This window comes from Chelonoidis abingdonii, chromosome 14, assembly GCF_003597395.2.
Source record: "Chelonoidis abingdonii isolate Lonesome George chromosome 14, CheloAbing_2.0, whole genome shotgun sequence".
Lineage (NCBI taxonomy): Eukaryota > Metazoa > Chordata > Testudines > Testudinidae > Chelonoidis > Chelonoidis abingdonii.
In genome coordinates this window covers 4,834,635-4,850,193 of record NC_133782.1, presented here as the reverse complement: position 1 = coordinate 4,850,193, position 15,559 = coordinate 4,834,635, and the positions used below count along the sequence as shown (strand labels likewise).

At 47.4% G+C, this 15,559-nt stretch overlaps 1 protein-coding gene across 1 annotated transcript in view; it reads left to right on the top strand.

The window, feature by feature from the left end:
- Positions 1–9,169: 9,169 nt before the first annotated feature.
- SAMD10 (sterile alpha motif domain containing 10) overlaps positions 9,170–15,559 on the top strand; it is a 41,348-nt gene continuing 34,958 nt past the window's right edge. Inside the window, exon 1 of the mRNA XM_032766440.2 lies at positions 9,170–9,810. Within this exon, the coding sequence (XP_032622331.1) occupies positions 9,720–9,810 (91 nt within the window). The 5' untranslated portion in view covers positions 9,170–9,719. The remainder of the gene's footprint in view (positions 9,811–15,559) is intronic.

Below are 15,559 nucleotides of genomic sequence, written 5' to 3'. Positions count from 1 at the left end.
TGTCTTTGTGTTGTGTGTGTGATGAAAGCCAGGAGCACGAAGCCAGTGGTATAATTTAACTGGACTGAGATAGCGTGCTGGGAGGAGAAAGAAGAAGCATGAATATTGCAAGATTATAACCCCAATAAAAATAGCCTCTCTGCACATTTGTATTTGACAAAAATACCTTTTGCCCCTTTGCCAAAGCCATGGCCGACTGGGGTCACATTCTGTAGCCTGCAGTGAAACCTGAAAGCTGATAAAATCCCTATACTGAGACCAGTACTTATTTATAGTCAATTGGATTTTTGATTATTATTTGTTTTTGCTGCCTTGACATAATCGTGATTAATTTTTCATAGCCCTGTAGACTGCTACCACTACAGTTATAAGCTGGAGTTAAAGGTGAACGTTCCTCCTCCTCTAAGCATGCTGAGTATAGATTACTGTCTCTCAGGTGCCACAAGGACTCCTGTTCTTTTTGCTGATACAGTCTAACATGGCTACCACTCAAAAACCTGTTTTTAAATACAGTTTTCTGACTTTTTCCATGCAGCATTCTCACTGTTGAGAATATTTGTAAAGCTAAGAGAATCTTTTGGCAAGGACTAAATTCTCCAATGAGTTTAACTCCTTTTTATGCTCATAAAATATCCATAGCTACCTACCTACCCACCAACCTGGTCATCCAGCCTTGGAATCATTCCCAATTCCATGTCCTTTCTACACCTCTGCTACCAGCAGCTGAAATCACCAGTTGGCCGCCTGGAAAATTGCTCTCCAACACCACCTTTTGGCTTCCTAGTCCCTATAGGACAGTCACCAAAGGCTGTGCAGCCTCCTACAGAGGTGAGGGCGTGGATCACAAATTAGGCAGGAGGGCACCCCAAAAGGGATATGGGACCTGATCATAAGCTGAGACAGAAGACAATTTGTTGCTTCTTAGGAGACCCCTCCTCGACCACAATTCAGGGCCTACCCCATTTAAGTATGATGGAATAAGAATGAGAGACATCTAATGTGGCTGAATCATTAGCATTGATAGACCTTGGCATAGTATTGAACTGAATGCTGATGGTGAAGGTTAATAATTTCCTTTAGATTCTAGATACGCTTAATAGCCTTTTTGATTTATTCTCATCATGTGCTATGATTTTTCCGGCTGATGAGAGGTTTCCATTAATGAATGTGTGAGTGAAGTAACAGTGAAATTATCCACTTCTGTTTCTGCATTTTTCTCCTTATACAAATAACTTCTGGCAGAAATCTTTTTATCTCATTTTCCTCCTTTTAAGATTGCATCAAGGGTTTAGGCTGGAGGGAGGAAAGCTAATGCTTAATTGCTGTCTTTCTTCTATGCAAAATGAACTTGCTGATTCATACTGTTCGTGTGCCCTTCCCGGTAAGGTCTGGAATTGGTGAAGCAGTGTGGTCTAATGATTAGAGACGTGGAAATAGGAGTTAGGATAGTCTGGGCCTTGATTTTTAGAAGTGTGCGTGCCAATTGCATATATGCTGCTCTAAAAATCAAGTCCCCCAGTTCTACTGCACAAACCAAGTCACTGTCTGACCTGGGGCGAGTCAGACCCTCTCTGTGATTCCATTTCCCCATCTTTAAAGTAGAACTGATAAATACTTACCCACCTTTAACTGAGTTCCTCTCATGAAGGTGTTTTGTGACTGCACAGCTATTGTTAAACAGACAAAAATCTGTGGAAATCATATCGGCAGGTATATTTGGAGCTACGCTGGCATCAAACTGGAATGCCACAATTGTGAATTAGGCCCTTCATATTTACCCACCTTTCTTGAACTCACAGTTCGGTCACTTTTATTAAACCTACATGAGTAAATATTATATTGCACTTCCCCAAAACAGCCTCACCAGGATCATACTCAGTCCTGTGGTCAGTAGATACACTTTTAATTTAAACCAAGTAAATATGTTGTAGTCGTGTGTGATTCTCAGTCAGTTTTATCAATTTATTTGCCACTGAAGGTCTCTCTAGAGTAACAATGGGTGAACCACAGAGTGCTTTGGGTTTTCCAAACCTCCCAAATTCTACCTGGGGTTTTCAAAAACAGATTAAATTCACAGACCTTTTTTTCCTGTTTGTTTTTCTTTAACATGTGATTAAGTAAACAAACAGTTGCTTTTCTAGCTCAAGAGGAGTCTGTGTGTGTAGCATGGGAAGAAGACTATTATTTCCATCAGCGTGTTTTGTAAACAGTACAGGGACTTGTGACATTCCCCAGAGTACACCCCGACTACTGTGTCCCTTTAGCTCTCCAGCCTGGGATGCCTTTTATACTACTTTGCTAGTGATCAGCCACCCCTCCAGGTTCTGCTCACTCATAGCCACCAGCATCCCAAGTCACTCCCAGCTGAGTATATGGATGCTAGGCACAGCCATCCCTGAATTACGTATAGGGTGACACCCACATATCCCTCAATAGCAGCCTTGCTGCCCTAGAAATGTGCATCTTGTTCTGTTCATTAGCCCATTGGACCATACAAGCTCATACATAGTTCGTCATCTCAACAATGGGTAGTGAATATGCACCAGCCTTGTGGACATTCCTAAACACTTCAATTAAGCACACTTGTTTTGATAAAACAATAAAACAAGTTTATCAGCTAGAGAAAGATAGATGTTAAGTGATAATGAGTGGGAAGTCAGAAATAAAAAGATAACACCACAAGCTAAATCCTAAACTTTGCCAAGCTAAATAAAATTTGAAGCAAACACCATTCTCACCAAATCAGATGCTGCAGGCAATTCTCAGTTCATAGTTCACAGGCTGGATTTCCTTTCAGTGTTAGGGCATGGCTACATTTGCAGATGTAGAGCGCTTTGAGTTAAATCCGCCTTCAGAGAGCGCAGTAGGGAAAGCACTGCAGTCTGTCCACGCTGACAGCTGTTTGAGCACTGGCGTGGCCACATTTGCGGCACTTGCAGTGGCATTGGGAGTGGTGCATTATGGGCAACGATCCCAGCATGCAAGTGACTGCAATGTGCTTTTCAAATGGGGTGGGTGGGGTGGAGTGTGACAGGGAGTGTGTTGTGTGTATGTGGGGGGAGAGAGAGTGGGTTTTGGGGGGCTGAGAGCATGTCAGCATGCTGTCTTGTAAGTTCAAACAGCAGCAGACCCACACACACGTCAGCCTCTCTCTCACACACACAGCATTCCACAGCAATGGTTGCTTTGTCTCGGTCCAGATAAGCAGCCGGCTGTCAGAAACAGAGCTCTCAAAGGGCATATCCACATTCCTACAGCTGAGTTCAAAACATTGACAAGAATGGCCACTTGACTTAAGGGGATTATGGGACGTTTCTGGAGGCCGATCAGAGCGCAGTAATGCAACACCTCATTCCCACTGACACTCAGGAATTGTAGCCAAGGCACAGAAAACATTATTCCACCCACTGAGGTGGAGTACCAGAATTGCTCTAGCTGTGGAGTCAGAGCACTGTACATGCCTTGCCAATGTGGACAGGAAGTGAGCCAGGGCGCCCGGGGCTGCTTTAATGTGCTCTAACTCGCAAGTGTAGTCAAGCCCATAGTCAGGTATTCATTGATGTTATGAGCAACGAGGTGTAAGATGGAGAGAAGAGTAGAGGAAAGGGTCTTGTGGATGCCACTGTCATTTATTTTTATACCCACCTCCTCTCTTGGAGGATTACCCCCTCTCCCCTTCCCCATTGGGGTGTAAATAAACAGTCCCCTGTGTACAAGAGATTCCTACTATGTCTGGGAGGAAATGTAAATTTCTTGTTTTCACTTCTCCTGCTGTTGAATCTCTGATTAATCAGGTAATGGCTCTTTAGCACTTTGCTGACATGCCAGTGTGTCTTTGTCTCTGAGGAATCATCTTGGGGTGTTACCCAGAATTACAACATATTTCAGTAACAATCATACAGCAAAATCTCATAATTTCATATGCAGTGTTGTTACACACATTTCAGCAGATAATAATATTCAGCAGATTATGAGTTTTCAAACGATACCTCACAAGGCATACTCTGTACAAAATATATCATAACCATGTAAAAGTGGTGAATATGGAGTACAGGGTGACACAGGACTCCAGCTATTTTTTCAACAGTCTCTCTCTCCTCCTCTCTGCTCCCCTTTCTGACAGTTTATCCTAGTATGATGAGAATCCAGGAATATTCAAGCCCAAATCAAACTTCTGAACCTATGATGGTCAGTTGGGATTGAAATTAGGCACAAGTGTGTTGTCCCTGCTATAAATACATTGAAAAATAGCAAATTGAATTTCTAATTTGAAAATCCAAGCATTGGTGCCTAATGTCCCAGGATCCATATCCAATAAGGAGCCACTAAGAAGCATTTGATGAAATAAGAAGTGCAATAAGCATACAAAGAATGTTAGTTTGATACGTATGTAGGACCTTATACAGAAAATGAGATATTGTGGGCAGCTGTGCCTTTAAAAACAAGCCTTCATCTATATTTTATGTTCTCTCTTAACTTCCTTGAAATGGCAATGCTGGCCTTCCTGACACCTAGCAGTGGTCTAGCAGTTTTCCACAGAAAATTCTGTTTTGTTGAAATTGAAACATTTTGTGGGAACGTGTCAATTTCAATGAAATGTTTGATGGAAAAGGTTTGAAATAAAAATGGAGTATTTCATCTCGATACATATTCTGTTCTATTAACATACATGTCAATGGTCTCTGTTGTCATGTTTTGCCATTACTGAAACAAAATGTTTCCATGTTTCCGAATCAAAATAGTCCAAGATTTCATCCCAGTTTTGGACAAAAGAAACAGCAAAACGTCAGAATTAACAGCAGAATGGAAATTCCATTTTCTGACCAGCTCCACTGACCCCATTCACTTCCCACTCCTGTCTTTGGAGCCACTATAGCTCCTCTGATAGCTCAGCTAGAGTGGACCTGCCTGGGACATCAGGGGACACCCCCGCGCTGTGCATGGGAAGGGAAGTGAGCAGTACTAGGCTCATGTATAAAGATGCATAGGTACCATACTGACCCCATCCCTGCTCGTCTCTGGCTGGTCATGACTCCTTCCAACTGGGCTGTTCTTAATTACACTATAATGTCAACTCTGTATAGCAATTCAGAGCTGATCTTGGGGGTGCTGTCACTAAAACACAGGCGCCAAGGAATTCTGCTTGCGCCACCTGCCATTTCTCCTGCTAGAAGACACTGTGCCTTTCAGTACTGAGACAGAGCTTCAGAAATGGCCCCTCTCTCCATGCTTAGTAGCACTCACCCTCCACTGCAGGCCAGGAAGGGATAGCTCATGGGAGTAAAGGCCAGAGGAAGTCCCCTCCCTTGCAGACTGGAGACCGGGGCAGCTGCTGGAGGGCACCAGGGAAGTGAGGAGACTGGGATCATGCGGGGGGGCACACTCTGGGAACCTGCCAGGGGATTTGGGGTCTGGGTGATTGGGTGTCTGTGTGAGCTGGCCAGGAGATTGAGATCTGCAGGAATGAGGAGCTCTGGGAGCCTGCCAGAGGGAGTGAGTGGGGGTTACAGGAACTTAGTGGGGTCAGACCCAAAACCAGGATTTATTCTTTGGCCTAAAAATCAGAAGTGGGGTTTTTTTAATCTCATGATTTTAGGGGTTCTGTCTCATGACAGCAGAAATGCTGGGATTGGCAGTGCTGATTACCTTGCCCCAATAGAAGTGGCTTGGAGCTGAGACTCTGGAGGAGGAGGAAGAAAATATGAAAGTAATCATCCAAAATACCTTGATCAACTCACTGCTTCCTTTTTAAGATGGAGGAGGGGATTTACCTAGAAACTGAGTCTTGACCGTCTGCAACATTTCACTGGAACAAACAGCCATTTGCTTTACTGGAGTGAGAGAATGTGACTTCTGAACATTCTCAATAGCAAACTTCCATTTTGAAAGATCATCTAACTTTAAAAATGTCCAGAATTATTATTAAGTATTATTATTCTTTATTTGTTATTATTTGTTTCTGAATTGGCACCTGTGAGAAATGTATTTTTAGGGTCAGACATTCTCTGATTGCTCTCATCTCAGAGCGATTGGTTACAGTTGTGTTGCGCAGTTTTATATAGGAAGTGTGTAAGGGACACTTCACTACCGGCAGGCATCTGGCTACCTCTGAAAATGGGGTTAGGTTTATAATACAAGAGCCCAGAGTGTATGCACGCCGAGTTCTTGTTCCAATGGTTGTTTGCTTCTCGGTGCTGCACACTGGCCCTTCGTTCCAGCAGCTTCCTAGATAAGGAACATTACGGAGAAATAAAATGAAATTACAGGTTAGTGAAATGCTGCTCTACAGAGACACAGTCCTGGATTGCAGGTGAACCTCCCACTGACGTCAAGGCATTCAAGAAAGGACCCTAGCTTTTAATTTCATAGAATGGGGTTGATGTAAAAGGCATTCCAAGCCCTGTGCCCACAAACTTGTTAGAATTTCCCCTGAGAAACCTGATTGCTGCTAGAACAGTGCAAACAGTACGAATTCAGAACAAGGCAGCAGTTATTTTGTAATAAAGACAGTTTGATTTGGTCTGCAAGCATTTTTCCAATGGTGTTAGCTTCTTTCTCCCCAGATCCATTTTTTAAGCACAGTTCTCTTAAAAGACTGTGGACATGGTGTGCAGACAGAGCTTAAACTACCGGGATTTAAAAAGTAATAGATAATAGGGTCTGTAAACAGAGGGAGAGATATCTACAGAAAGCTTTCTTTACGCATATTCCCCAACAGCATTACCTGCGGTGGGAAAGGAATGCTGGTAGCAACCGTGCCAATGTAGATGGGATGTCAAGCAGCTCTTGGGACCTAATCTAACCTGGCAGGTGGTTAGAATGGTCTGTGCTGCTGCTCCCAGGATTGCAATCTCCAGTTCAGCTCTGTGGGTAGTAATGATGATAGGAAACTTGGAGCAAACTCCCTCCAAACCCTAGGCCCTGATCTTGCAGACTTATGCTCATGTTTAACTTGACATTTGCGAATAGCCCCATTGACTTCACTGGCATTACACATGAGGCTAAGCACGTGCGTAGGTGGTGGTAGGCTCAGAGCCCACATGTAGATAACAGTTTCATGGTTTCTGAAAACCAAAAAAAAAGTTCAACTTCTGAAAACCAGAACATTTTCACTTGGCAAAGCTGCTGCGATGGCTCATGGAAATTGCCATTCTGGTGCCTTGTGCCTCCATTTTTCTCTATAAGCTGGGCTCCCTGGCTGGACAATGTCCGAGGTGAAGCGTGGGGCCAGTAGAGGTCCCCAAGCTAAAGTCAGGGTTGGTGCTGGTAGGGTTGGGTACCCCAGGGCTCACTGGCCAAGGGTTAAAGCTGGGGTTGGTATGAGTCCTTGAGATGGGGACTGTAGGGTTAGGGATCAGTCTACGAGGGCTCTCTGGGTTAGGGACAGTGCTTGGCTGGCCCTGTACTCAGACTAGGTTGGAGCTGATAGGGCATCCTTGAGTATGGTTAGGGTTGGGGCCTGTTGTGGTCCCTGGCTATGTAAGGGTAGGGCCACTGGGGCTATTTGGCCAAGGGGTAGTGGTGGAGGTGCTGTTGATAATGGTGGTGTTTCCCATGCTGGAGCTGGGGCTGGGGCCAAAGGAGGGCCCCCCAGTCCAGAGTTATGTTTGAGGCCAATCAGTGGCTCCAAGCTAGGGTTATGTGATGGCTGAATAGGTGGCTCCAGGCTAGGGTATGAGATGGCTAGTGGTTCCAGGCTACTGATGAGGTTGAGGTCTGATTATTGCTCTGCTCACGTGGCATCAGTGCCTGGCTTCAGTCTAGGGTTAAAGTTTGGAACGGCTGATCAACCTTTGTCAGGGTTTTGGTTGGGTCCCCTTGGAAGCCACAGCGTAATATCAGGGTTGGGGCTGGCAGGTTTCCTCACTCTACGTTTAGCATAGGGGCTGGTTGGTGGCCCCTTAGGGTGCGGTTTGGGGCTGGTGGGTGATCCTGGTCTAGCATTACTGTTGGGAGGGGTGGGGTTACGGGTGTGGGGGATGGGGTTGGGCAGGTTTGAGATCTCTGGCTAAAGTTAATATGGTGTCACATTTATTAATCACCACGTAAAACTTTGGGAAGTGCCGAGGGGTCTAATCCCATTTTTAAAAGCGCCTGGGACACTTACTGACCTAAATCCTGTTGATTTGAATGGATCTTATGCCATAATAAGATTGGTTTATAACCAGTATTGATAAAAGCCATGTGCTGCAGTGTAGAGCCCTATCAAGGTGCTTTATAAGTATCACTGCTTCGCAGCTGAATGCAGACTGCTCAGGAAAACACAATACAAGCTAGGAACCTACATGACAGAAATGCTCAGTCCTTGCTTCTGTTACAGAGGCCTTTGTGATATATCTTCCCCTCCTCCCTCCCTCCCCCAGACGCTGGCAGGATTCCTTTGTTGCATTGATCAGAAGGAACTATCCACTCCTCCTTTCACTTCACAGCACCTTGTCAAGGAGCTGCGCAAACTTCCAGGTATGTACATCCTGTACGTCTTTTTGGATCTCGAGGGAGATAATAGAGGCTTTGTGCCGTGAAGAGAATGGGAAGGGGGGTTAGTTTCCAGTACCTCTGGGGATTAACTGCCAGTGTTTTGCCGGCTATGCTATGTTATGCCATGCAGCGCAGCAGGATGATTGGTTTTCACACACGCACCCCATGCTTGATGGGGTAGAAGTATTTTGCTTGTATCTTCCTGTCTGCCCCTCTCGCAGTCATTTGGGCACGCCCCCCTTGCCGAGCGCTCATTGACGGTTAACTGACTGGGCTTCCCTAACACTATGCAAATTAGCGGGTGGCCTGGCAGACCAGCCCCTCGCACGACGCCACCGCCAAGGTCCTGTCCTTCAAAGCGGCGCCTCCCAGCCCAGGTGAAATCGTGTGCGGAGGGGAAGTGGGTGTGTCTCTTCCCTGCTCCCGGGGAGGATACCTGGCGCTCGCTCTTGCAGCTGGTGCCGTGAGGGGGTCAGTCGGAGAAGACGGCGCACGAGAGGGGGCTAATCAGCTGGGAACGGAGCAGCTTTCCCTTGTCCGCCTGGCTCAAGCGCAGAGCCAGGATGAAACCAGCCGCGGCGGCGGCGGCACATGTGGCGGAGTGAAACCCACCAGCGCCCTGCACGGCGAGCGAGGGAAGGGAGCGCACAGCCGCAGAGGAGATCAGCCAGACCACTGCACCGATCCCCTGCACCGCACCCCGGGGGGCTGGGCGGACCCCGGTGCTCCAGCGGGAGGGAGACCCGGCCGGGCGGCCCCCTGATCTCTCTGGACCGGAGCCCGCGGACCCTGCAACCAGCTGTTGACCGACCGGCAAGCGCAGAGGGAGGGCGGCTGCCTGGGGACTGACTGGCTCCCGCCGCCAGGCTGCTCCCCGAGCCGGATCGGCCAAGCAGACGGGGCTGGGGGCGGCTAGGACATCGCCCTGGTGACCTTGCTGGCATGCGGGCGCCTGTGCATCCTCCCTCCAGCCAGCCGCGTCGGGGGGCTCTCAGCCCGGGGACGCACAGGCCAGGCAGCCGGGCAGCGACCGGGGCTGGGCAGGCGGATTCATAGCCCCCGAAGTGGGATCCCCCGGGGGCAGGGGCGAGCAGGGGAGAAGCGAGCGCCTGTCTGGATGCACACACGCCCTGAGGGAGGCGGCCGTGGTGGTCCCGGGGCAGCCGAACCGGAGGAGCCGGGCTAGGTCCTCCTCCTCCTCCAGCACGGTTCTCCTTCTCCCGCGAGGAGCCAGGCGCCTGATGTTCGCCGACCTCCGAGCCAAGCTCAGCCCCCCGAGAGGCCGAGATGGGGCTCTGAAAATGAACTGCGGAGACCCGAAAGAGATGGAAGGTAAAGGGCGAGGGGGGACGGTGGCGGGGGGTGGGGTGCGCTGGGGATGCTCTTGCTTTCTTCCCAAGCCACACGCGCGGGGGTTGGGGCAGACCCCGCGCTGGGGCTGGCTCTGGCTCTCGGTGGGATGCATCAGGTGGAGGGAGGTTCGCGAGTTTTCAACCTGAGGTCCCCCTCACTCCTTTATCTGAGTCGCCAGAACTTGCAGGCATCGGTCCCTGTGCTGCAGAGCCGCTGGAGGGCGGGGTGTCTTGAGCCCCTTCCAGGCGCTCCTGGGTCTGCAAGGCGCACTAGGGAGGCAGGATGAGACGGGGCGGGAGGTGGAGGCAGGTGGGCGCCTGGCCCGTGTGCTGAGCAGGGAAGTGAGTGCCAGGGAGGGGCTGCGGCTTGGCTTAGGGTGCCGGACCCGCTTTGTTTGGACCTGGACCCCTCGGGGTGAGGGGGGTCAGATGGAGAAGCGCGTGTTCGCTAGAGCGATACGAACCCAGGAGGAGACTTCAGTCGCCTGGGGGTAGAAGGCCAAGGAGCGAAGTCTCGCCTCGGTACAGTGGGCTGGAAGGTCTTGCAGAGGAGAGCCCCAGGGGCCGGTTTCTATGCACTATGGGCTGTGGATCCCCCCCGGTTCCCCTCTCACATCCGGGCGGGGCAGTTTCCAGGAGCCGCCTTTTGCCCTGGTGATAAAAGTTTGCCTCCCGTGAACAGCCCGCAGGGGAATGTGGCAGCTTTAGCTAACATCTGCTCTCCTTTGTCTGGGCACGTCTGGCTGTTCGAGTCAGGCTTGTCCAGGGCATCTTCCACCTTCTGTCCCCATCTCTGCAACTCCCCCTGGCTGGCTGGGCATCCTTAAAACAATTCACCCCTCTGTGATGATACTTCCCTCCCTCCCAGGGTGTTGTGAAGCTAGAGGAATGTTTGTAAAGTGCTTTGAAATCCCCAGATGAAAGGTCCCTGTAAGTGCCAGGTATTATTTAGGACTTCTCGCAAACCCAGCGGACAAAGGCTGTTCTTTCAAAAGACTTTGATCCAGAGTCTAGATCAGCCCTCCCTAATGCAGCAGCCTAATCATTGACTTCAGGCAAGGAAGAACAAGACCTTGGGATTAAATCCGACACATACTGAGCACTAGCAACTCCCATGGTCCTGAGCGCTTGGCCGCATGTGACCCTCGGGGACTAGATTTTCTGTAGCTTTGTTCTGGGTGGAATGAAATACCAATGTTCCTATCTAATTGTCAGGACCTTTGAAATAGTATCTGTCCCAGACATATACAGATACATTGTCACTCAAAAGCAGCACATCCTGGTAGTGCCTATCTCCGCTTTGTATGCCCGCAGCCTCGCTGGGTGCCTTCTAGTCTGGCCTGGTGGGAAATCTTCTGAAATTTGCAGCTAAATCAAGCGGCTCTATTTTAGCACTAACTTTCGCCTGGATTGCACTCATATCACTTACAGGAACAGGCCCATTCTCTTTTGTCCCTGTCACTCCTTACACTTCACCTGGCTCTTAGCTTTAATTTTCAAACCAAAGCTGGGAATTCAGTGCAGGAAACAGGTGCAGTTTGTTTTGTTTGCTCTCTTCTTTCTTCCCCCTCAAATGAAATAGCAGGAAAAGGCATCGACCTGATTTCTCAATGTAAATTAATTTTAATACAGAATAATATTGACAATGTAACTATTTAATGAGAGAGCTTTTAGAGGAAGACAGTTTGGAATATTGGGATTAGCATAATCCAAGGTCCTGATACACCCTTAATAGGCCAAATGTGGCCATAGTGTAACGTCATTGACAATAGAAATGAATTGGTTCGTTGGTGTCAAGCCGCCCCTTTAAAGGCATGTAATTTCCCTGAAGCCAGTGGGGCTCTCTGGATACAACGGAGGGTAGGACATGAGCCATATGTTGCACTGAAGCTTGGGCTGGGGGAAGGCCATGTCATAATTTGGAGGGTCAATGATCCGATGTGCTATGAACCACTCTTCTCAGCGGAGCCATGTCACTCATGCCCCAGTGCCAAGGAATCTCTCCCAGAGGCTCGAGTGGAACTCTCCATCCTTTACAGCATTCTAAGATCAGCTGAAGGGGAAAAGTAAAATAAGATGAAGGCCAATTTATTTTGTGGTTCACATGGTCAAAGTCCAGGCAGGACCTCTGGTGACCCATTCCATGAGTGAACGATGTGATTTATTCACCAGTCCTAAGAAGTCCCAGAAGAACCTTAATTTGTTTTTTTCTTTTCCTGCTGCAAGCAATGAAGGAAATGCAATGAGTCTCTAGTTAATCTGAACCACAAATCCATCTTCTGGATTGCAGGCTAGTTTCTTGCACCATTAGGTGCTAAATGTCTCTTTACCATGGGGAAGTTGGAAATGCAGCAAAATGACAAATGGTTTTTGTTTGTCATAAAGCGCACTTCTCTAAGGCACTGTATGAAGCTTAGCATTTCTGCTACTGGGTATAATCTATTGTAGGTAGTTATGTGAGCCTCGTCTCCATAGCATCTGTGCACATCACAGTCTTTACTCCTCACAGCACCCAATGAGATGAAAGTGCTATAATCCCCAAATGGGGAACTGAGGCACCAAGAGACTAAGTGATTTGCCCAGAGTCATAGAGGATGGTGTGGCCTAGCAGGAACTGATCCCAAGTCTCCCATAGCCTGCCTAGCATGCTGACTACTGGACCCATCCTTCTTCTCTGAGGAAGTTCAAGATTTTGGGGCCCACATTTCCCAAAATTGTGTGTGAAAGAGACATTTGTGCACTCGTAACTTGCACATGCATGTATCCCTGCACACAGCTGCAATAACTGCACACAACGTAGATGCAAAGGCTGTGCCTTTGTGTTTTGTATGAATTAGTTGCTTTGGGCTTTTTTTTTTTTTTTTTTAAATAACAGACTCTGAAATAAGTTTTATGGCCTCATATTTAGGCCCCCTATTGATGTTTGTCCCAGTCTGTAAACCCCCGTGTAGTCTGGCATAGTTCAGAAGGATTGGCAATTGAGAGAGGAAACAGGTGCATCAAAAGGGCTATCTCTGGAGGTGAAGGAAAGATTGAAATAGCAGGAGTGTCACAGGACAAGACTGAGGTGCACTGGATATGGACTAGCAGGGCTGCAGTGCATGTAGGAATTCTCTGCCTTTCTCCAGGTATTACCTCTTCCTTTTCATGAACAGCAAAATCACTCACACATTTTAAATGGAGCTTATTTTCCTGAGGCAAAATTCGCCTCTCTAACTTGTGTGCTGACTTCTACTTTTCTGGATCTGCATAGGGAAAGCTGGATTCCTACAGAGATCTGCCATTTTTATTTTGCACTTAAAGGCCCCTATTGAATTCCCATAGTATCTGAGTGCCTCTAATCTTTCAAGTATTTATCCTCACAACAGCCCTGGGAGGTCAGGCAGACAGGGCCACTTTCTATCTGGGGATCTGAGGGTAAATGATTTATCCGACGTCACATAGGAAATCTGTGGCAGAGCAGGGAACTGAACCTGAGACTTTCCAGATATGTCTACATTGAATAAGACACCTGTGGCTGGCCTGTGTCAGCTGACTGGGCTTTAGCTGTGGGACTATAAAACTGCTGTATAGTCTGGGCTCTGGGACCACTCCCTTTGCAGGGTTCCAGAGGCCGGGCGCTAGCCCAAGCCTGGAAGTCTACGTGCAATTTTATAGCCGAGCCCTGCAAGCCTGAGTCAGCTGATGTGGGCCAGCTGCAGATGTTTTATTGCACTGTGGACATATCCTTAGGTCCTAGGCTAGTGGTCTAACCACTGGGCAATCCTTCCTCTTTGCCAGGTGATGGGAATCTTGCTCTTAATTTGTATGCTTTTGATATGAATTTGGCTGCTCGAAATTTCTCTCTCAAGGGGTGGTTGGTAACATCTACAAGTGCGTTGGCAAAACTGACGCATCAAGTCTGTTCCAAGCAAATTGATAGCAGCAGGTAGCAATCAAACTGCATCCGATTAGAACACTAGGCGCTTCCTACCCTGAGACATTGCCACTGACTGTCTCATTCAGTGTTTTCAGGTCCTGGACTGAACAGTGAGATCTGTTGTGGAGGATTCAGAAATCATACATTATCCTCTCCTCCCTTGCCCACTAGTAACTGTTGTTGCATTGAACTTGTGTAACATCTATTTTTCATCAAGACATAGCTAGTGTTAAAAGTGACTGGGGGGGGGGGGGGATGTTGTCTAGTGATTAGACTGGAGAGGCCAGGTCAGGACTGGAAATCAGGACTCCTGGGTAGAGCTGGGTGAATTCTTTTTTTGGAGAATAGTTAATTTACTGAAAAAGGCATTTTTCAGGTCACCAAAACTATTCATGAATTTGGATCAAATTTGACAAATAGTTTCATGCAGGAAAAAATGGGAAGGTTTTTTTATTATTATTATTTTGTCGAAAGTTCACTTTGAAATGAAACCTTTTGATTTTTCTTTTCAAAATGTTTCACGTTGACTTTTTTGTTTCAAAACAGCATCTTGTTTCAATACTTAGCTAAATTAAAAAAGAAAGAATGAGACACCCAGAAATGATCTGAAACCAAAACTTCACTTTGGGTTAAACAAAACATTTTGTTCAACCTGAAATGAATTTTTTCAGATTTTTTGGTTTGGCCCCAAATTGAAAAATCAGTTATTTGCTCACTTCTAGTTGTGTAAGGGGAGTGAGCTCTATCCTGCAGAGCACAGGACTGGAAGTCAGGAGGCATCCTGGGTTCTATTCCCACCTCTGCTCTTGAATTGCTGTGAGACCCTAGGAAAATTACTTAATCTTGCTGCTTCAGCTTCCCTCTTTGTATTTAGCTCCCAAAGGTGTTGCGATATTTAATTAATGTTAGTCAAGTGTTTTTTTAATCTTTGGCTGGAAGCTGCTCTAGGAGTGCTAAGTATTATTATGATTACAAAAAGACAATAAATCAAAGAGAATAATTTACAAGTTGTTTTTTTTTATTGCCGAGTTTCATTGTAGGCAAATGATTGGTTGACTGACCCCAGGAGAGATGTTTTGAAATGACAAGAACCCCATAAAGTGACGAGAGCTCCCCTGCTCCGAGGTGAGCTGCGGCGAAGGAACAGATCATGAGTATTATCTTTTTAGGAAAGGGAAGTGTGGTGGGAAACAAGTAGGCTTGGAAGAAGCATCAACTTTCCATAGCTGAAGCCAAATGGCATTTTAAGAGGGGTAAGGCAGGAGCATGAGATTGTATAGGAAGAATAGACTAGGTGAGATAAGTGTAGAGTACATGTGGGTAGGTGGAGATGCATAGGAGACAGGAACTCCTGAGCTGTCACTCCATCTCTGACATGAACTCCCTGTGTCTATGGCCTTGGACTCCTCATTTTATCTGTGAAGTGGAGCTAATAATATTTGCCTGCCTTACAAGGGTGCATGGCCAGGCTGCAAAAGGCCCTTACAGGGCAGGAGGACTCCCCCTCCCTGGTGCCATATGTGAATGAAGAACTTGGCCTCTGACTGCTGCGGGCAGAGGGATTTAGGGGGAGAACGGGAGCAGCAGAGGCGCAGCAAGTCATCTGGTGACTGGCCTGGATGTGGGGGAGCACAGGGGACGTGGGTGTCCCATGGCACTGGGTTGGTGGAGGAGAAAGGTTACATAGAATCATAGAATCAAAAGGTTGGAAGGGACCTCATGAGGTCATCTAGTCCAACCCCCTGCTAAAGGCAGGACCACTTTCCCTAAATAATCCCAGCCAGGGTGCGGTCTAGCCGGACCTTAAATA